Genomic DNA, 18143 nt, shown 5'->3' on the forward strand with positions numbered 1-18143 from the left:
CGCCCTACTTTGCCTCTGATTGGCTTATCCTGATATTTTACCGTAATCTTAACCAATCATCGCTCTCATGACCGGGAATCTTCACAGACACCGCTCTCATGGCGGAAAACTACTTTTAGCGGAATTTCCAGAGTTCCGTCAAATGTTTTTCTAGATGTAGCTTTATAGAGATTATAGACCAATAAACTTCCAGCTGACAACTATGCCGAAAAGGAAACTCCACACACCTGACACAACAGAAAGAGACTGGTTGAGAAGAAGCATTCCACCGCGTACTTTAACAAGATGGAAAAAAAGGTATGTGCTGTATGTCTCCTAATGCAGTTTATAAGTAACGTTTACGTTACATTACTGAAGTAACGCGTTACTGTCCATTGTTTCTTTAGGAAAATCGACCAAACTTTGACTGACATCAGAAATCGCACAACGCAACAACATGTAAGTGCAACCAATTTATCTCCTCTGTCTTATCAGCTAACATTGTAATAGTTGATGTATAAATAACGAACTATAATAGCCTGCCATACAATAAGTGATTGAAGCGCTAATTCTGGTGATATGAGCCAAATGTGAGCTGGCATGTTCTCCTAGACTTCAGAATATGTCTGTTGCATTAATGTGTGATTTTTAAAAGCTTAATCTATTTGTTTATTAACCTGATAATAGTGATGGTAGCAAATTTAATTTACAAGGCAGTGAAACAGGGGAAAGTTTCTAACTTATTATAACGTATATACAACAAGTTCAATAACAATCAGCCAACAATAAAAGAAAGGAAAAAAATACATTGTAATACTTTTCCAAGGGGATGTGTGGAATCTGTCTCAACGGAGTTGTTGATTTGTATTGTTTTAAGGGAAGTGATGAAGATGGCAGCCAGAGAGAACCGCAGAGAGCAGAACCTCTCACACTGGCACAGGTGAAACAAAACTACAGTATTATACCATATACTAATATTATATTAATTAAATTCTCTCTCTCGCTCACCCTCACCTTCACCCTCTATCAAACTACAACTACTGTTTCTCTATCTCTTCCCCTCCTTCTTCATATCTTTTTAATACATAACAGACTTGTGTTCTTCTCAGGAAGGTGAAGATGTCACCCGAAGAGGAGAGGAGCGAGCAGAGCCTTTCACTTTAGCACACGTGAGAACAAACTACAGTTTTAAACATCTCTCTCACTCTTACTGTTAAACTACAGCTACTATCTCTGTTGTTCATTTGTGTCATTCATAGGGAAGTGATGATGATGGTACCCAGATAGAAGAGCAGACAGCAGAACTTCTCACATTGGCACAAGTGAGACAAAATTACAGTATTATACAATAGACTCCCTCACCCTTTCTCTGTTTCTCTTTAATGAGTTGATAATTTGTGTCCTTCTCAGAAAAACAATGAAGAAGCCATCCAAATACAAGAGCAAAGAGCAGGATCTTCCACAATGCTACAGGTGAGGCAATTACATATAAGGTTAATAATTTTTTTTGAAACATTACTTTCAGCTGACAGCAGACAATCTGTGACAAAATGCACACATTAATTTCTACTGTACATTGAAGTGTGCTTTCTATCAATCATCTTTGTTGTTTGTCGTGTTGTGGCTTTTATTTTCTATGCCAACCAATTTAATTGTGCTTCTCCTTCAATAATTTTAGGACAGTGTCCCTCAAAAAGTACAGGATGTCCACTCCTATGGACTGACCGAAGGGCAAAGCATCATCTCGATTCTCTCCTTTGCTTTGAAACACAACACTACAGGAGTGTTGATTGAAGACCTGCTGAAACTGCTTCGGTTACATTCTGCTGGGTCTACTGCAGTTCCAACAAGCAAGTATTTTTTGGAGAAACCATTAGCTGGAATTGCAGATCAGTTTGAACGGCATCATTACTGCACAGTTTGTACGAATTACATTGGTTACATTGGTAAATGAGTTGTTTTCTCTATCTCTGTGCCATTACATTTTGAATATCTGCTGTGTGACTAAAAAATAATTTTGCCTGTTTTATTTGATATATATTACCCATGAAATAGTTTTAGGAAAATTTATTAGTTGAGAGAGAATGAGCTACTTGGTTTTGAGAAAATGCAAATCATAGCAAACTTTTAACATTCCAGTGCTATGTGTCAAAAAAAGAATATTTTTAGTAATCTCCTGTGCTTTTCTGTGTGATTTTGTTGTAAGATTATGTTTTTTTTAATTTGTATGTATCATGTATGTAGCACTGCACATAAGTCTTGTAAGTGTTTTCTATATTATTTGCAAGATTGAAGTTTTACTGATGGTTGTCCAACTCATATAAGTTTTACATTACACATATCTACTAAGGATGCTGTATGTGGAATTGCTGCTGTCATATATTGTTCTTTTAAGTTCCCAAATTATATAAGTTTCATATTGTACAAATTTACTAAGGATCTTATATCTGGTTTGACTGTCATATGCAATACTTACAAGTTCCAGATAAAACAGATACAAACTTTATAAAATTTATCTATATCTTTTCCATATGGGCACTGCCTCGGGTGACTCCAATTGTGTTGGCTTCAATGATTCAGCAGATTCTTCAGTGACAAGATTAGACCAACTCATTGGCTCATTGTCAGGCGGTTTGCTGTGAGGTTTACGTGTTTCGAAACGGATGAGGGATGCAGAAATTTAAGCTGAGAATAATGGGGTTTTTTGTCTCAGGGGTTGATATAACATTCATAGCAGCTGATTAAAAGCAGAACCTCCTCGTGGCTTAACTACACATTGACTGTTGTTTTGGCTACCAGACACTGATTTCGTCACTCCATATATGTTGTGGAAGTGTTGAGCTCTGGATTTTCCGTAAACCACAAGAAGTTCATGAGCAATGACACTACTATGCTTATGCACTTGGCATTTTTCCAGAATGTTGAGTGTTGCACAGTTCTTGTAGCCCTATATTACTATATGAGGGAAGCGAAAATACTGAGTAGAAATGAATAAATAGCATGAATTACAATTAGAATTTTGACTCACCAAACTTAATTGCCTCTTTTTGTGATGTATTAAACCGCTTTATGTCAATAACGCACATTTTTAACAGACTTATTTAGATATTATTGAATCATCAATGCCCACCGATGTGTGGACTTAAAATTGAAGTACACAGTAAAGTCCCCAGTGTTAAATATGCAGTTTCAAAGTGCATTGACTCTCCATCCATCCAATCTCTGTACACCGCTTAATCCTCATTAGGGTCGCGGGGGGGGGGGGGGGGGGGGGGGGGGGGGGGCTGGAGCCTGGAGCCTATCCCAGCTGACTCCGGCGAAGGCAGGGGACACCCTAGACAGGTCGCCAGTCTGTCGCAGGGCTACATACAGAGACAAACAATCACTCTCACATTCACACTTACGGGCAATTTAGAATGATCAATTAACCTCAGCATATTTTTGGACTGTGGGAGGAAGCCGGAGTACCCGGAGAAAACCCACGCATGCACAGGGAGAACATGCAAACTCCATGCAGAAAGATCCTGGGAAAGCCGGGACGGGAACCAGGGATCTTCTCGCTGCAAGGCGAAAGTGCTAACCACTACGCCACTGTGCAGCCCTGCATTGACTCTATCAGAGCTATTTCAACAACTGCTGGAGTAAAACGCCCCCCAGTGTTGGTGTTAATTCCCCGAGTTAAATGAGGTAGTGTTAGAAGTACTCTGAAGAGCTCCCCCCACCTCCTCCTCATTTTCAAACCAGTCAGAACTTTGAAGGCGCCATTTTCTCGAAGTGGAAAGCGACGCCATTTTCTCGAAGTGGAAAGTGACGGTAAACTTCTCCTCATTACTCACTAAACTAATTATTTGCAATTTCAACTGAAGCAGGATGTCAGAATTACTGTATATCGTTGTTCACTGAGCATTTCAGTTATTTTCTAGCGGTTTTGTATCTGAAAATACCGAATTCTAAAAGAGCTAATGTGATCGAGAGGATGCTAGCTTAATTGTACGGAGCCCCGGAAGGGACATGGAGAAGAAAAAAAAAACAGGAAGAATCTCGAGAAACTTTCTCGGGATCCCGAGAAACTATAGGTATATATACTTCTGCATCTTTTTGGCTGTATGGAGAAACGACAATGGAGGACGCCCACCCATACGAGAGGTTTATTGAATTTTATTTTGAAATCGGCCTAAAATATAAGGACATTCAAGCAGTGCTTAGCAAAAGGCACAGTTTTCACATCAGCGAGAGACATCTCAAAAGGATTCTCAGCGCAAGGGGACACACTCGTCGCAAGTCATACTCTGACCTGGCCGTCCTGATAGACTTCATACACAGTGAACTACAGTCCTCCGGAATGCTTCATGGATACCGCTGGATGTACACGAAATGCAGAGAACATGGGCTACGTGTGAGGAAGGAGGATGTACGCTTGGTGCTGAAAGAGCTGGATCCCACAGGAGTGTCACTAAGACAGGCAAGGCGTCTTAGAAGGCGGAACTACTTCTCTAAAGGGCCCAATTTCATCTGGCACCTCGATTCCTACGATAAACTGAAACCATATGGCATTTGTATCAATGGGAGTATTGATGGTTTTTCTCGGAAAATTGTCTGGCTAAATGCATATACCACAAATAGTGACCCAAAGCTGATCGGAGGATACTATATTGAGGCCGTACAGCGTTTAGGAGGCTGCCCCAGAGTAGTGAGAGGCGATCCTGGAACTGAAAATGGTCATGTCAGAGGTTTTCAGCGTGTCCTCGTCCCAACCAATGCAGACGACCCCCTCGATAGCTACTTGGAAGGAGCCAGCACCGCCAATCAAAGAATCGAGTACTGGTGGAGGTTTCTTCGAAGCGAATGCGTGGAGTTTTGGTTGTGCTTGTTTTCCGACCTGCGAGACAACGGTTCCTTTGATGGTGGTTTTCTGGACAAAAGCCTGCTTCAGTTTTGTTGCATGGGACTCATCCAGGTGAGTGTCTAAGTCCGGTTTTCATATTGTTTCAGATTTGTGAAATTCATGAAGCACCAAGAAAACCACATTAAAGAGAACACAAACATATTAAAATTGCTACAGTAATCACAGCTCATAAAACAGACATAATTACAATTATACAATAATCAAAGGCATTTCTAACTATAGTCAATTGATCCAAGGTTAAGCTTATAGAAAAGTTAATTACATAAATTTATACATATACAAACTCACAGGAAAACTAGACACAATGCATGACCAGGGTTGAAAAGTAACTTCTTACATTTATTTATGTTACTGTAATTGTAACGTTTTTGAACAAGTATAGTTGACATCTCGTGCCCATTTCAAACTCGGTGAGGAAAGAGTGCCACCTTATTCAATATTAACACTACTACAGGGGTTGGGTCATATAAATTCATATTCACACACTTAATAAACAAATATTTATGGAAGGGAAAACGGCATACACATAAACCCAAACAAAGTACTTGGAGACAGGATTTTAAAACATGTTTCTAACACCTCCCCTCTTTTAATTTTTAAATTTTTTTTATAGGACGAGCTTGATGACACTGCCAGCGTTTGGAACGCACACTCCATCAGGCCATCAAAGAACTTGAATGTCCCAAGTGGTCGACCCAATGTCATGTACGCCCTGCCTGAACTCTATGGGACAAGAGACTTTCTTTCCGCTGTTGAAGATGAACATGTTCATCTCTGCAAACGTGAATGTACCTTCCGGTTGACCATACCTTGTGATCCTGACATGTTTGAACTGTGCAATATTATTATTACCGAATCCCATCTGACACCACCAACAGATCCATATCAGGCTTTGGACTTGTATATGCACCTGAGAGACACCATACGGGCATCTATTTAAAGGGGAACTATTGTGCACCTTCCAGTGTAATATTTTAAGTTTTTATACCTTTTCTTATCTATACTTTTCTCCGTGGAGTGAGGGTTTTCTTATAAAAAACCTTTTCAGAGCCCCCAGAACTGTTTTTATCATGGAATCAACAGGGAGCCAAAGTCACAAAAGCCGCAGTTTATTTTTTTTAATTACAAGAAACATTTTAGGTTTATTTCAATTATATTTTGCTAAAACCATAAACTCGGAAATTAAACTCATGGCTTTCCTGTAAAATTTAAACATGCTACACATTACATATTTTGCAAATTGTTATCAATTATAAATGACACATTTTTTCCCCTACTGAAATATGTTTGACTTGATGTCCTTTGTTAAAGTCAAGTAATGCTTTTTGATGACACTGTGAGCATCTGATGTGCATTTTAGTTGCCATTTATAACATTGTTAGGAGCAAACATGTCTGTAATTGAATTCAAAGAAAAATCTCAGTGTACTTACAAGTATGTAATATTAAGATGGATGTAGATCAAAGTCTTGATTTAGTTTTATCTGTAAGATGACTTGAACACTGATTGACATGTTCACCACTGATAGCATATGTTCTAGAAATGAGACACAGAACTTGTGTGGGGAAAATTATTTGGGCTTCTATTAGTTAATATAAAGAAGTTGCATGTATGACAAATGTAGAAATATATTTCTGAATACACAAAACATTTTCTAGCACGGATGTCTGGAAGTGCTACAAAAAATAAATAAAAGCCGGTACAAGCACTTCATTTCTTCAGTGTGAAATCATTTTATTCATATCCAGCATGAACTCCAGGCAACTTCACCTGATTAAATTGAAAATGTAACTCAGAACTTTGGTTTGCTATTACAAACACTCAAGGACAAACATTTTTAAAATTGGACAACATGTCTTGAAAATTTCATGGGAACATTTAACCTATAAAAATACATTCAGCAGCATCAAGTTATGTGCTGAATTAAGACAACAATTTCGAACAATATTATGGACATATTAAATATACATCTGATTACCAACTTCACATTAGGGCAGAGAAGACTCAGTGTCAGATGGGCCACATTAACTTGTAGATTTTGTAAACGGTCTTACATAGGTCTCTTCAACTTTTAACAGTTCTTTTTCCTGTTGACAATCAAATGCTTATGAATTAAACAATTTAAACACCTGAACATAAATATTTAACAATTCTACCAATGATAGACAGCTCTGAAATCTGTGATTGGCAAAAACATAAAGTGCTGTCTTGAGGATGAATTTGGGTCAAACTGAGGTAAAAGACAAAGTAATAGTTGTGTTATTTAAAATGAATTAAAAATGAAACAAACATCCCTTTAGCAAAGTACTATTGCACAAACAGAATTGTAGGTGGCAAACCACATCACATTGTATGTTTGCATTACAAAAGAAACAAAAAAGTAACAAAAACAATAAATAATATATAAAATTTCATACCATGTGATGCCTGTTTGTCTTAGGCCCTTACAAGGACTTTTCTCCAAGTCAAAGAATATTCATTTCAAGGTGGTTGCTGGACAGGATGTTGTCAAACTCTGTGCGAAATTCAGGGTAGGAACCATAAGTGCATGGTAGTTCAAGGGTTGCTCCACAGGTGTGAACAATAGGTCTCCTGTTGAGCCCAGTTTCAGCATTAAAGCATACCATAATTTTGTCAGTACATATGACAGATGAGCCAGTGCAGAAACGAAGGATTTTTTCAGCTTGGACTTGGTCAGCATTTTTCACGTAACGCTGGAAATGGTTAAAGGTTGTTTGCTCTCTCTGAGACAGCACCATTTTTGTTGTTTCAAGCAGCTGTGATACTCTTTTACCTGTGGCCTTCTTTGACTCATATAGAGACAATACACTCTCTCTGTTTGACAGTTTTCTCTGTATGAGTGCCATGGGTGTGGAGAAACAATCAACAATATACTTTGGTTCTTGAAGAATTACTTTATGAGCCATTGTTTGGATGGCAGGCTTGATATTGTTCTTTGGCGGTAGGCAATGGGAACCCATCCTTACAAACAGATCAAGCAGATCCTCTTCATCACTTTCTTCCATTGATCCCTGGAGAGCCTTCTCAACAGCTGCTCTCTCAAGAGGAGGAAGGTTGTTAAGAAAAGATGTCATGAGGGTGTCTGCATCCACTGAGTCAATACCATAGATGCAAGCTAAAATAAAAGCTTTTGAGATCCTCACTGGAAAGACACCATGGTCAAGTAATCCTTTCACCCATATCCGTCCAATCGCTTGCCATTCATCCTCACCAAAATCTGGCCTCAGCCTTGGAACGCGCTCTGCTTCACCTTCGCACTGTTCAAGAAATTGCTCCCAAAATGCAGTGTAAATCTCCCTTGACACACCAGCATCATCAAGAGCTTTTTCATTTACAAAGTCCATCTTTAGAGTTACATTCATTAAGCTGCTGTCCATAAATACAGCTAATAGATCTTCAACAACCTTTATCCTGCGAATAGATGCACGTCGTGGCCTATCTGGATCTCCTGAGGTATCAGCGGAGGGTGATGGGGAAAGCTGGCTGCTTGAATATGAAGGCAAGTCTTGTGGAAAGAAATTCAGTTCATTGTCCTGTTAGAAAAAAAACATATACACAAAAACAACAATACAGGATGGTGAAAGAAAGAAGCAGAGGTCAAAATAAACTTTTACTATGGTTACTATAAATCAAAACCCAAATAAAATTGGCTAATACTTGAAAAATATCTTTATAGAATGATTCTTTTGAGTTTCATTAAACTTACTACTCCTGTAGTCTTTGATTTCATTTTCCGTAATCCAATTTTATCCCTCAATCTCTGCAAAAGAGTCTCTTTATTTGCGCAGCCCAGGTTACAGAAGGAGAGAACAGCGACTCGGTCTCCATAAGAGGTGATGTATCGTGACATTTGTTCATCAGTCATGACAGACAGCACTGCCTTGTCAACCTGTAAACATAACAAATTTGATGTTGAATATAAATGATGAATACACACATATTATCTAAGTTTGAAAACACATATTATGAGATGTTTCTTGTATTTCAGTTGTAACTTTCATACTTTCAGCCAGCCATGGTTCACTTAAGCCAAAGACAGTGCACTTTCAGTAATCTAATAGTAACAGCTTGCACATGACTCCAAGCTACTAAATTCTAAACACAATTCAATTTAATTCAATACAATTCCATTGTAATGAACTACTTTCAGTTTTTGTTTTAGACTTTTGATGAATTAACAGTGACTTTAATGTACTTTTGACTGGGCCTTGCCAACGTTAAATGTCAAATCATAAATAACATCATCACTCCATTGCATAACTTTAAATATGATTTTACAGCTCATGCTTAAAGCACACTGTCCGAGGTTCCTCCGCCAATTCTATGCGGTTATTGACAATGATATTTTGCCATTTGTACTTATGTATCATAGCGAGTCTTTGTGCAAGTTATTTGTTAATCATCGTAATGCATGAATAATTACATCACAACATTGTATGAGTTTATGTACTGATGCCACAGCATGGAAGCTATGAGCGCTCACCTGAGCTAAAGTTAGCGTAAGATTAATGTCACCACCGTACTGCATCAATTCAATTATCACCTCAGGCTCTCAAGTCACGTTAATTCAATGCTTGAATTTCCCCCCTACCTTGTCCCGTTTCATGTTGAGTACAGCCTCTTGAGGAACGTCTCTTGACCGCAGGAAATGTTCCAAATCCTCCTCCATAGCAACGGAGGGCTCCGTACATAGCAGCTCCTCCGTCGTGGGTTGTGAATTGTGATTCTCCGCGAGATCTCGCAAAAGTTGCGAGATCCCGAAAAAGTTTCTCGGGATCCCGAGAAAGTTTCTCGGGATCTCGCGAAACTTTCTCGGGATCTCGCGAAACTTTCTTGGGATCCCGAGAAAGTTTCGCGAGATCCCGAGAAACTTTCTCGGGATTCTTCCTGTTTTTTTTTTTCCCTCCATGTCCCTTCCGGGGCTCCGTACTTGAGGGACGTCTCTTGACCGCAGGAAATGTTCCAAATCCTCCTCCATAGCAACGGAGGGCTCCGTACATAGCAGCTCCTCCGTCGTGGGTTGTGAATTGTGATTCTCCGCGAGATCTCGCAAAAGTTGCGAGATCCCGAAAAAGTTTCTCGGGATCCCGAGAAAGTTTCTCGGGATCTCGCGAAACTTTCTCGGGATCTCGCGAAACTTTCTTGGGATCCCGAGAAAGTTTCGCGAGATCCCGAGAAACTTTCTCGGGATTCTTCCTGTTTTTTTTTTCCCTCCATGTCCCTTCCGGGGCTCCGTACAATTCACAACCCACGACGGAGGAGCTGCTATGTACGGAGCCCTCCGTTGCTATGGAGGAGGATTTGGAACATTTCCTGCGGTCAAGAGACGTCCCTCAAGAGGCTGTACTCAACATGAAACGGGACAAGGTAGGGGGGAAATTCAAGCATTGAATTAACGTGACTTGAGAGCCTGAGGTGATAATTGAATTGATGCAGTACGGTGGTGACATTAATCTTACGCTAACTTTAGCTCAGGTGAGCGCTCATAGCTTCCATGCTGTGGCATCAGTACATAAACTCATACAATGTTGTGATGTAATTATTCATGCATTACGATGATTAACAAATAACTTGCACAAAGACTCGCTATGATACATAAGTACAAATGGCAAAATATCATTGTCAATAACCGCATAGAATTGGCGGAGGAACCTCGGACAGTGTGCTTTAAGCATGAGCTGTAAAATCATATTTAAAGTTATGCAATGGAGTGATGATGTTATTTATGATTTGACATTTAACGTTGGCAAGGCCCAGTCAAAAGTACATTAAAGTCACTGTTAATTCATCAAAAGTCTAAAACAAAAACTGAAAGTAGTTCATTACAATGGAATTGTATTGAATTAAATTGAATTGTGCTTAGAATTTAGTAGCTTGGAGTCATGTGCAAGCTGTTACTATTAGATTACTGAAAGTGCACTGTCTTTGGCTTAAGTGAACCATGGCTGGCTGAAAGTATGAAAGTTACAACTGAAATACAAGAAACATCTCATAATATGTGTTTTCAAACTTAGATAATATGTGTGTATTCATCATTTATATTCAACATCAAATTTGTTATGTTTACAGGTTGACAAGGCAGTGCTGTCTGTCATGACTGATGAACAAATGTCACGATACATCACCTCTTATGGAGACCGAGTCGCTGTTCTCTCCTTCTGTAACCTGGGCTGCGCAAATAAAGAGACTCTTTTGCAGAGATTGAGGGATAAAATTGGATTACGGAAAATGAAATCAAAGACTACAGGAGTAGTAAGTTTAATGAAACTCAAAAGAATCATTCTATAAAGATATTTTTCAAGTATTAGCCAATTTTATTTGGGTTTTGATTTATAGTAACCATAGTAAAAGTTTATTTTGACCTCTGCTTCTTTCTTTCACCATCCTGTATTGTTGTTTTTGTGTATATGTTTTTTTTCTAACAGGACAATGAACTGAATTTCTTTCCACAAGACTTGCCTTCATATTCAAGCAGCCAGCTTTCCCCATCACCCTCCGCTGATACCTCAGGAGATCCAGATAGGCCACGACGTGCATCTATTCGCAGGATAAAGGTTGTTGAAGATCTATTAGCTGTATTTATGGACAGCAGCTTAATGAATGTAACTCTAAAGATGGACTTTGTAAATGAAAAAGCTCTTGATGATGCTGGTGTGTCAAGGGAGATTTACACTGCATTTTGGGAGCAATTTCTTGAACAGTGCGAAGGTGAAGCAGAGCGCGTTCCAAGGCTGAGGCCAGATTTTGGTGAGGATGAATGGCAAGCGATTGGACGGATATGGGTGAAAGGATTACTTGACCATGGTGTCTTTCCAGTGAGGATCTCAAAAGCTTTTATTTTAGCTTGCATCTATGGTATTGACTCAGTGGATGCAGACACCCTCATGACATCTTTTCTTAACAACCTTCCTCCTCTTGAGAGAGCAGCTGTTGAGAAGGCTCTCCAGGGATCAATGGAAGAAAGTGATGAAGAGGATCTGCTTGATCTGTTTGTAAGGATGGGTTCCCATTGCCTACCGCCAAAGAACAATATCAAGCCTGCCATCCAAACAATGGCTCATAAAGTAATTCTTCAAGAACCAAAGTATATTGTTGATTGTTTCTCCACACCCATGGCACTCATACAGAGAAAACTGTCAAACAGAGAGAGTGTATTGTCTCTATATGAGTCAAAGAAGGCCACAGGTAAAAGAGTATCACAGCTGCTTGAAACAACAAAAATGGTGCTGTCTCAGAGAGAGCAAACAACCTTTAACCATTTCCAGCGTTACGTGAAAAATGCTGACCAAGTCCAAGCTGAAAAAATCCTTCGTTTCTGCACTGGCTCATCTGTCATATGTACTGACAAAATTATGGTATGCTTTAATGCTGAAACTGGGCTCAACAGGAGACCTATTGTTCACACCTGTGGAGCAACCCTTGAACTACCATGCACTTATGGTTCCTACCCTGAATTTCGCACAGAGTTTGACAACATCCTGTCCAGCAACCACCTTGAAATGAATATTCTTTGACTTGGAGAAAAGTCCTTGTAAGGGCCTAAGACAAACAGGCATCACATGGTATGAAATTTTATATATTATTTATTGTTTTTGTTACTTTTTTGTTTCTTTTGTAATGCAAACATACAATGTGATGTGGTTTGCCACCTACAATTCTGTTTGTGCAATAGTACTTTGCTAAAGGGATGTTTGTTTCATTTTTAATTCATTTTAAATAACACAACTATTACTTTGTCTTTTACCTCAGTTTGACCCAAATTCATCCTCAAGACAGCACTTTATGTTTTTGCCAATCACAGATTTCAGAGCTGTCTATCATTGGTAGAATTGTTAAATATTTATGTTCAGGTGTTTAAATTGTTTAATTCATAAGCATTTGATTGTCAACAGGAAAAAGAACTGTTAAAAGTTGAAGAGACCTATGTAAGACCGTTTACAAAATCTACAAGTTAATGTGGCCCATCTGACACTGAGTCTTCTCTGCCCTAATGTGAAGTTGGTAATCAGATGTATATTTAATATGTCCATAATATTGTTCGAAATTGTTGTCTTAATTCAGCACATAACTTGATGCTGCTGAATGTATTTTTATAGGTTAAATGTTCCCATGAAATTTTCAAGACATGTTGTCCAATTTTAAAAATGTTTGTCCTTGAGTGTTTGTAATAGCAAACCAAAGTTCTGAGTTACATTTTCAATTTAATCAGGTGAAGTTGCCTGGAGTTCATGCTGGATATGAATAAAATGATTTCACACTGAAGAAATGAAGTGCTTGTACCGGCTTTTATTTATTTTTTGTAGCACTTCCAGACATCCGTGCTAGAAAATGTTTTGTGTATTCAGAAATATATTTCTACATTTGTCATACATGCAACTTCTTTATATTAACTAATAGAAGCCCAAATAATTTTCCCCACACAAGTTCTGTGTCTCATTTCTAGAACATATGCTATCAGTGGTGAACATGTCAATCAGTGTTCAAGTCATCTTACAGATAAAACTAAATCAAGACTTTGATCTACATCCATCTTAATATTACATACTTGTAAGTACACTGAGATTTTTCTTTGAATTCAATTACAGACATGTTTGCTCCTAACAATGTTATAAATGGCAACTAAAATGCACATCAGATGCTCACAGTGTCATCAAAAAGCATTACTTGACTTTAACAAAGGACATCAAGTCAAACATATTTCAGTAGGGGAAAAAATGTGTCATTTATAATTGATAACAATTTGCAAAATATGTAATGTGTAGCATGTTTAAATTTTACAGGAAAGCCATGAGTTTAATTTCCGAGTTTATGGTTTTAGCAAAATATAATTGAAATAAACCTAAAATGTTTCTTGTAATTAAAAAAAATAAACTGCGGCTTTTGTGACTTTGGCTCCCTGTTGATTCCATGATAAAAACAGTTCTGGGGGCTCTGAAAAGGTTTTTTATAAGAAAACCCTCACTCCACGGAGAAAAGTATAGATAAGAAAAGGTATAAAAACTTAAAATATTACACTGGAAGGTGCACAATAGTTCCCCTTTAAATAGATGCCCGTATGGTGTCTCTCAGGTGCATATACAAGTCCAAAGCCTGATATGGATCTGTTGGTGGTGTCAGATGGGATTCGGTCATAATAATATTGCACAGTTCAAACATGTCAGGATCACAAGGTATGGTCAACCGGAAGGTACATTCACGTTTGCAGAGATGAACATGTTCATCTTCAACAGCGGAAAGAAAGTCTCTTGTCCCATAGAGTTCATGCAGGGCGTACATGACATTGGGTCGACCACTTGGGACATTCAAGTTCTTTGATGGCCTGATGGAGTGTGCGTTCCAAACGCTGGCAGTGTCATCAAGCTCGTCCTATAAAAAAATTAAAAAATTAAAAGAGGGGAGGTGTTAGAAACATGTTTTAAAATCCTGTCTCCAAGTACTTTGTTTGGGTTTATGTGTATGCCGTTTTCCCTTCCATAAATATTTGTTTATTAAGTGTGTGAATATGAATTTATATGACCCAACCCCTGTAGTAGTGTTAATATTGAATAAGGTGGCACTCTTTCCTCACCGAGTTTGAAATGGGCACGAGATGTCAACTATACTTGTTCAAAAACGTTACAATTACAGTAACATAAATAAATGTAAGAAGTTACTTTTCAACCCTGGTCATGCATTGTGTCTAGTTTTCCTGTGAGTTTGTATATGTATAAATTTATGTAATTAACTTTTCTATAAGCTTAACCTTGGATCAATTGACTATAGTTAGAAATGCCTTTGATTATTGTATAATTGTAATTATGTCTGTTTTATGAGCTGTGATTACTGTAGCAATTTTAATATGTTTGTGTTCTCTTTAATGTGGTTTTCTTGGTGCTTCATGAATTTCACAAATCTGAAACAATATGAAAACCGGACTTAGACACTCACCTGGATGAGTCCCATGCAACAAAACTGAAGCAGGCTTTTGTCCAGAAAACCACCATCAAAGGAACCGTTGTCTCGCAGGTCGGAAAACAAGCACAACCAAAACTCCACGCATTCGCTTCGAAGAAACCTCCACCAGTACTCGATTCTTTGATTGGCGGTGCTGGCTCCTTCCAAGTAGCTATCGAGGGGGTCGTCTGCATTGGTTGGGACGAGGACACGCTGAAAACCTCTGACATGACCATTTTCAGTTCCAGGATCGCCTCTCACTACTCTGGGGCAGCCTCCTAAACGCTGTACGGCCTCAATATAGTATCCTCCGATCAGCTTTGGGTCACTATTTGTGGTATATGCATTTAGCCAGACAATTTTCCGAGAAAAACCATCAATACTCCCATTGATACAAATGCCATATGGTTTCAGTTTATCGTAGGAATCGAGGTGCCAGATGAAATTGGGCCCTTTAGAGAAGTAGTTCCGCCTTCTAAGACGCCTTGCCTGTCTTAGTGACACTCCTGTGGGATCCAGCTCTTTCAGCACCAAGCGTACATCCTCCTTCCTCACACGTAGCCCATGTTCTCTGCATTTCGTGTACATCCAGCGGTATCCATGAAGCATTCCGGAGGACTGTAGTTCACTGTGTATGAAGTCTATCAGGACGGCCAGGTCAGAGTATGACTTGCGACGAGTGTGTCCCCTTGCGCTGAGAATCCTTTTGAGATGTCTCTCGCTGATGTGAAAACTGTGCCTTTTGCTAAGCACTGCTTGAATGTCCTTATATTTTAGGCCGATTTCAAAATAAAATTCAATAAACCTCTCGTATGGGTGGGCGTCCTCCATTGTCGTTTCTCCATACAGCCAAAAAGATGCAGAAGTATATATACCTATAGTTTCTCGGGATCCCGAGAAAGTTTCTCGGGATCCCGAGAAAGTTTCTCGGGATCCCGAGAAAGTTTCTCGAGATTCTTCCTGTTTTTTTTTTTCTTCTCCATGTCCCTTCCGGGGCTCCGTACAGTAGCCTTAAAATAAACTAACGTAACTACAGTGATTGTTGTTGACAAACCATTCAAGTTTATGATATTTGACAACCTCAGGTCAGAATATGTAGACAAGTGGCCAGGGCTGATCATAGTGAAGTATGTTTTAATTCTAGATAGAAGGCCTATTGCTGTATAGAGAAATGTGATTTATTAAAATGATTTTGTGGTGGAAACATGTTTTTACCTAAGGCAAGATGAGTTGTTAGCCTAGTTGATAGCTTGTCAACTGCATGTGGCTTGAAACCTTTTTTAATCAAAAGTTACACGCATTCATCTCCATAAAAACCTGCCTAATTTAATTAGAACTGGCCCTATATGCCTGTCAAACTTATTTTGTTGTTTTTGTTTATTGTAAGAATGAGCATGTGAACTTTTACCTCTATTATGTTGTGCTGATCCTGCTTATGTGCAATATACTTTCTGCAGGGAAGATGCTACTCAAAGTGAAACTTGGTGATGCCCAAAAGTTTGTTAGAATAACGGAGCCAAATCTGTCAGACTTTTTGAATGCAGGTAAGAATTTGATATTGTGAATGTGAGGTTTGTGCAAGGAGCTTTAACTGTGCTATTAACTGAATTTAGCTATGTAAAACTGATTTACTGGAGATTAGGGCTCTCGCTTTATATCAAATCTTCAATCAAAAGTTCAGATTGTAACTCTGACAGGTTTGAATTCAAAATGTACTGTCTATGAGCCCAACAGATAATGTGATGTAGTTTGCTGTTTGATCCAGCAGATGGCTCTGTAAATCTTTACTATGAGCTTGACCTATGACCTGTCCTATTGACCTGCTAGTAAAGTAAGCTAGTAATATTATGTTGTTTGCTACAAAAATGGAGGACACTAGTGAGTATAGGCTGCCAGAGCGCACAATTATAACACCAAAATATCTGAGAAGCAGTATGTGGAAATATTTCGGTTTCTGCATCGTTTATGGCGAGGTAACTAGCAAAGAGAGACTTTGTACAAAGCAGCTGCTTTACACTATGATGAGTCACCTGATAACTTACTAGCATGAAGAAATGCCATAAGATTACAGATATCGTCATGTTTCATTTGATATCTTGTGTTTTTTGCATTGCATATACCATTTGACATTCGTTGGCACTTGATCTTTTGAGAAAGTGGTAGCCCTACTGGAAATTATGGGAGTTTGAAGTCATTAGGTTTTGGAATGATCATTTTTCTTATTTTTGTGTATATATGTTTTACCCACACCCTTCAAATTTGGATGTATTCTTTGCTTAAAAATAACCAATTTGAAACTAATTTAATAAAGATATCTAATGACCTTTTGGTTTCTGCTTTTGTTCCTGTTTCCTAGCATTTTTCCAAATTTGGTGTCCCGGCTGTAATGGAAGGTGTTAAAGTCGTTGACAGTTCAGGGACTGAGTTGGATGATGATGTCTTTGAGGACATCATAAAGGATCCCTTACTGAGTAACGCGTTACTCCCAACACTGCACAGGAGCACCACGATGACGATAGAACACCTGAAACGGAAACACGTTGAGTCACCGATGAGGATGAAGGAGCTCATCAGCAGGTTAAGTCACTACAGATTCCTACGTTTATTCCGTTTTATGGTGAGGAAAGGTAACATTAGTCTGTCTGGTAGCTCACCTGATGCTAGTGTTTGCTTGTTAGCTGATTGATGACAGTGATCGGGCGTGTGTGTGTGCGTGTGTGCGTGTGATACTTTTTATTTCACTGTAATCAGCTTAAGAAGGGTTTGAATATGATTTATAAATAAACGTAACTTGCACACAATGGTGATAATAAGGTAAAGATTAAGCCTCAAGTTTTAATTTTCTCACAAAGTCTGAGTGAAGACACTGGTCTGTGTTGGAGTGAGGCAGGATGAATTGCATTTAGACCAAACAGGGCTTAAAGTAACTTCTTCCATCTCAATTTATGTAATGAAGCATTTTTTATGGTGCTTACACACAAACACACACACACACACATATATATATACATATATATGTGTGTGTGTGTGTGTGTGTGTATATACACACACACACATATATATAAATATATGTATATGTGTGCGAGCGTGCGTGCGTGCACTTTGTGTTTTGCTTTTAGGACTACTTACTTGCCTTAACCAAATACTGCAAATAAAATAAGATAACTACTGAGTTGTTGTAAATTGTGTTGTAATACATACTCATACTATCTTTCTCTTTTCATGAACAGCTAAAAATGACAGGCTTCATGATGAGAAAGACATCATGGGTCCGTTTCACGAAGCAGGTTCAACAAACTCTGAG

The 18143-nt window shown here is 38.7% G+C and overlaps 4 protein-coding genes across 5 annotated transcripts; 2 read left to right on the top strand and 2 right to left on the bottom strand.

Moving 5' to 3' along the window:
• The first annotated feature begins 4002 nt into the window (after window positions 1-4002).
• Window positions 4003-6588, top strand: LOC111571037 (uncharacterized). The gene is made up of 2 exons (XM_035949903.2): window positions 4003-4936; window positions 5499-6588. The coding sequence occupies exons 1-2, from the start codon at window positions 4100-4102 to the stop codon at window positions 5823-5825; spliced, it is 1164 nt and encodes a 387-aa protein (XP_035805796.1). The 5' UTR covers window positions 4003-4099; the 3' UTR covers window positions 5826-6588.
• LOC118470554 (uncharacterized) lies at window positions 6559-9661 on the bottom strand. Its single transcript, XM_055006946.1, has 3 exons — window positions 9498-9661; window positions 8613-8795; window positions 6559-8439 (listed from the first exon to the last, which is right to left on the bottom strand). The coding sequence occupies exons 1-3, from the start codon at window positions 9573-9575 to the stop codon at window positions 7351-7353; spliced, it is 1350 nt and encodes a 449-aa protein (XP_054862921.1). The 5' UTR covers window positions 9576-9661; the 3' UTR covers window positions 6559-7350.
• Window positions 9662-10097: 436 nt separating this feature from the next.
• Window positions 10098-13212, top strand: LOC118470555 (uncharacterized). Of its 2 annotated transcripts, XM_035949907.2 has the most exons (3): window positions 10098-10273; window positions 10976-11158; window positions 11332-13208. In XM_035949907.2, exons 1-3 carry the CDS (start codon window positions 10196-10198, stop codon window positions 12418-12420), a joined length of 1350 nt encoding a protein of 449 aa, XP_035805800.1. In that variant the 5' UTR covers window positions 10098-10195; the 3' UTR covers window positions 12421-13208. The 2 variants fall into 2 exon arrangements, with proteins under 2 accessions (XP_035805800.1, XP_054862916.1); XM_055006941.1 differs by lacking the exon at window positions 10976-11158 and having other exon boundaries at window positions 11332-13212.
• LOC111575779 (uncharacterized) lies at window positions 13180-15776 on the bottom strand. Its single transcript, XM_055006942.1, has 2 exons — window positions 14834-15776; window positions 13180-14272 (listed from the first exon to the last, which is right to left on the bottom strand). The coding sequence occupies exons 1-2, from the start codon at window positions 15668-15670 to the stop codon at window positions 13946-13948; spliced, it is 1164 nt and encodes a 387-aa protein (XP_054862917.1). The 5' UTR covers window positions 15671-15776; the 3' UTR covers window positions 13180-13945.
• Between the last annotated feature and the right edge of the window lie 2367 nt (window positions 15777-18143).

This window comes from Amphiprion ocellaris, chromosome 22 (genome assembly GCF_022539595.1).
Source record: "Amphiprion ocellaris isolate individual 3 ecotype Okinawa chromosome 22, ASM2253959v1, whole genome shotgun sequence".
Classification (NCBI taxonomy): Eukaryota; Metazoa; Chordata; class Actinopteri; family Pomacentridae; genus Amphiprion; species Amphiprion ocellaris.

What these genes read in the sequence shown, in the direction of transcription:
- LOC111571037 (XM_035949903.2), top strand. Translation starts at nt 4,100, where the DNA reads ATGGAGGACGCCCACCCATACGAGAGGTTTATTGAATTTTATTTTGAA. An exon ending in GTTGCATGGGACTCATCCAG is followed by an intron (nt 4,937 to 5,498) that starts GTGAGTGTCTAA and finishes TTTTTTTTATAG; the next exon opens with GACGAGCTTGATGACACTGC.
- LOC118470555 (XM_035949907.2), top strand. Translation starts at nt 10,196, where the DNA reads ATGGAGGAGGATTTGGAACATTTCCTGCGGTCAAGAGACGTCCCTCAA. An exon ending in TCAACATGAAACGGGACAAG is followed by an intron (nt 10,274 to 10,975) that starts GTAGGGGGGAAA and finishes TTATGTTTACAG; the next exon opens with GTTGACAAGGCAGTGCTGTC. An exon ending in AATCAAAGACTACAGGAGTA is followed by an intron (nt 11,159 to 11,331) that starts GTAAGTTTAATG and finishes TTTTTCTAACAG; the next exon opens with GACAATGAACTGAATTTCTT.
- LOC111575779 (XM_055006942.1), bottom strand. Translation starts at nt 15,670, where the DNA reads ATGGAGGACGCCCACCCATACGAGAGGTTTATTGAATTTTATTTTGAA. An exon ending in GTTGCATGGGACTCATCCAG is followed by an intron (nt 14,273 to 14,833) that starts GTGAGTGTCTAA and finishes ATTTTTTTATAG; the next exon opens with GACGAGCTTGATGACACTGC.
- LOC118470554 (XM_055006946.1), bottom strand. Translation starts at nt 9,575, where the DNA reads ATGGAGGAGGATTTGGAACATTTCCTGCGGTCAAGAGACGTTCCTCAA. An exon ending in TCAACATGAAACGGGACAAG is followed by an intron (nt 8,796 to 9,497) that starts GTAGGGGGGAAA and finishes TTATGTTTACAG; the next exon opens with GTTGACAAGGCAGTGCTGTC. An exon ending in AATCAAAGACTACAGGAGTA is followed by an intron (nt 8,440 to 8,612) that starts GTAAGTTTAATG and finishes TTTTTCTAACAG; the next exon opens with GACAATGAACTGAATTTCTT.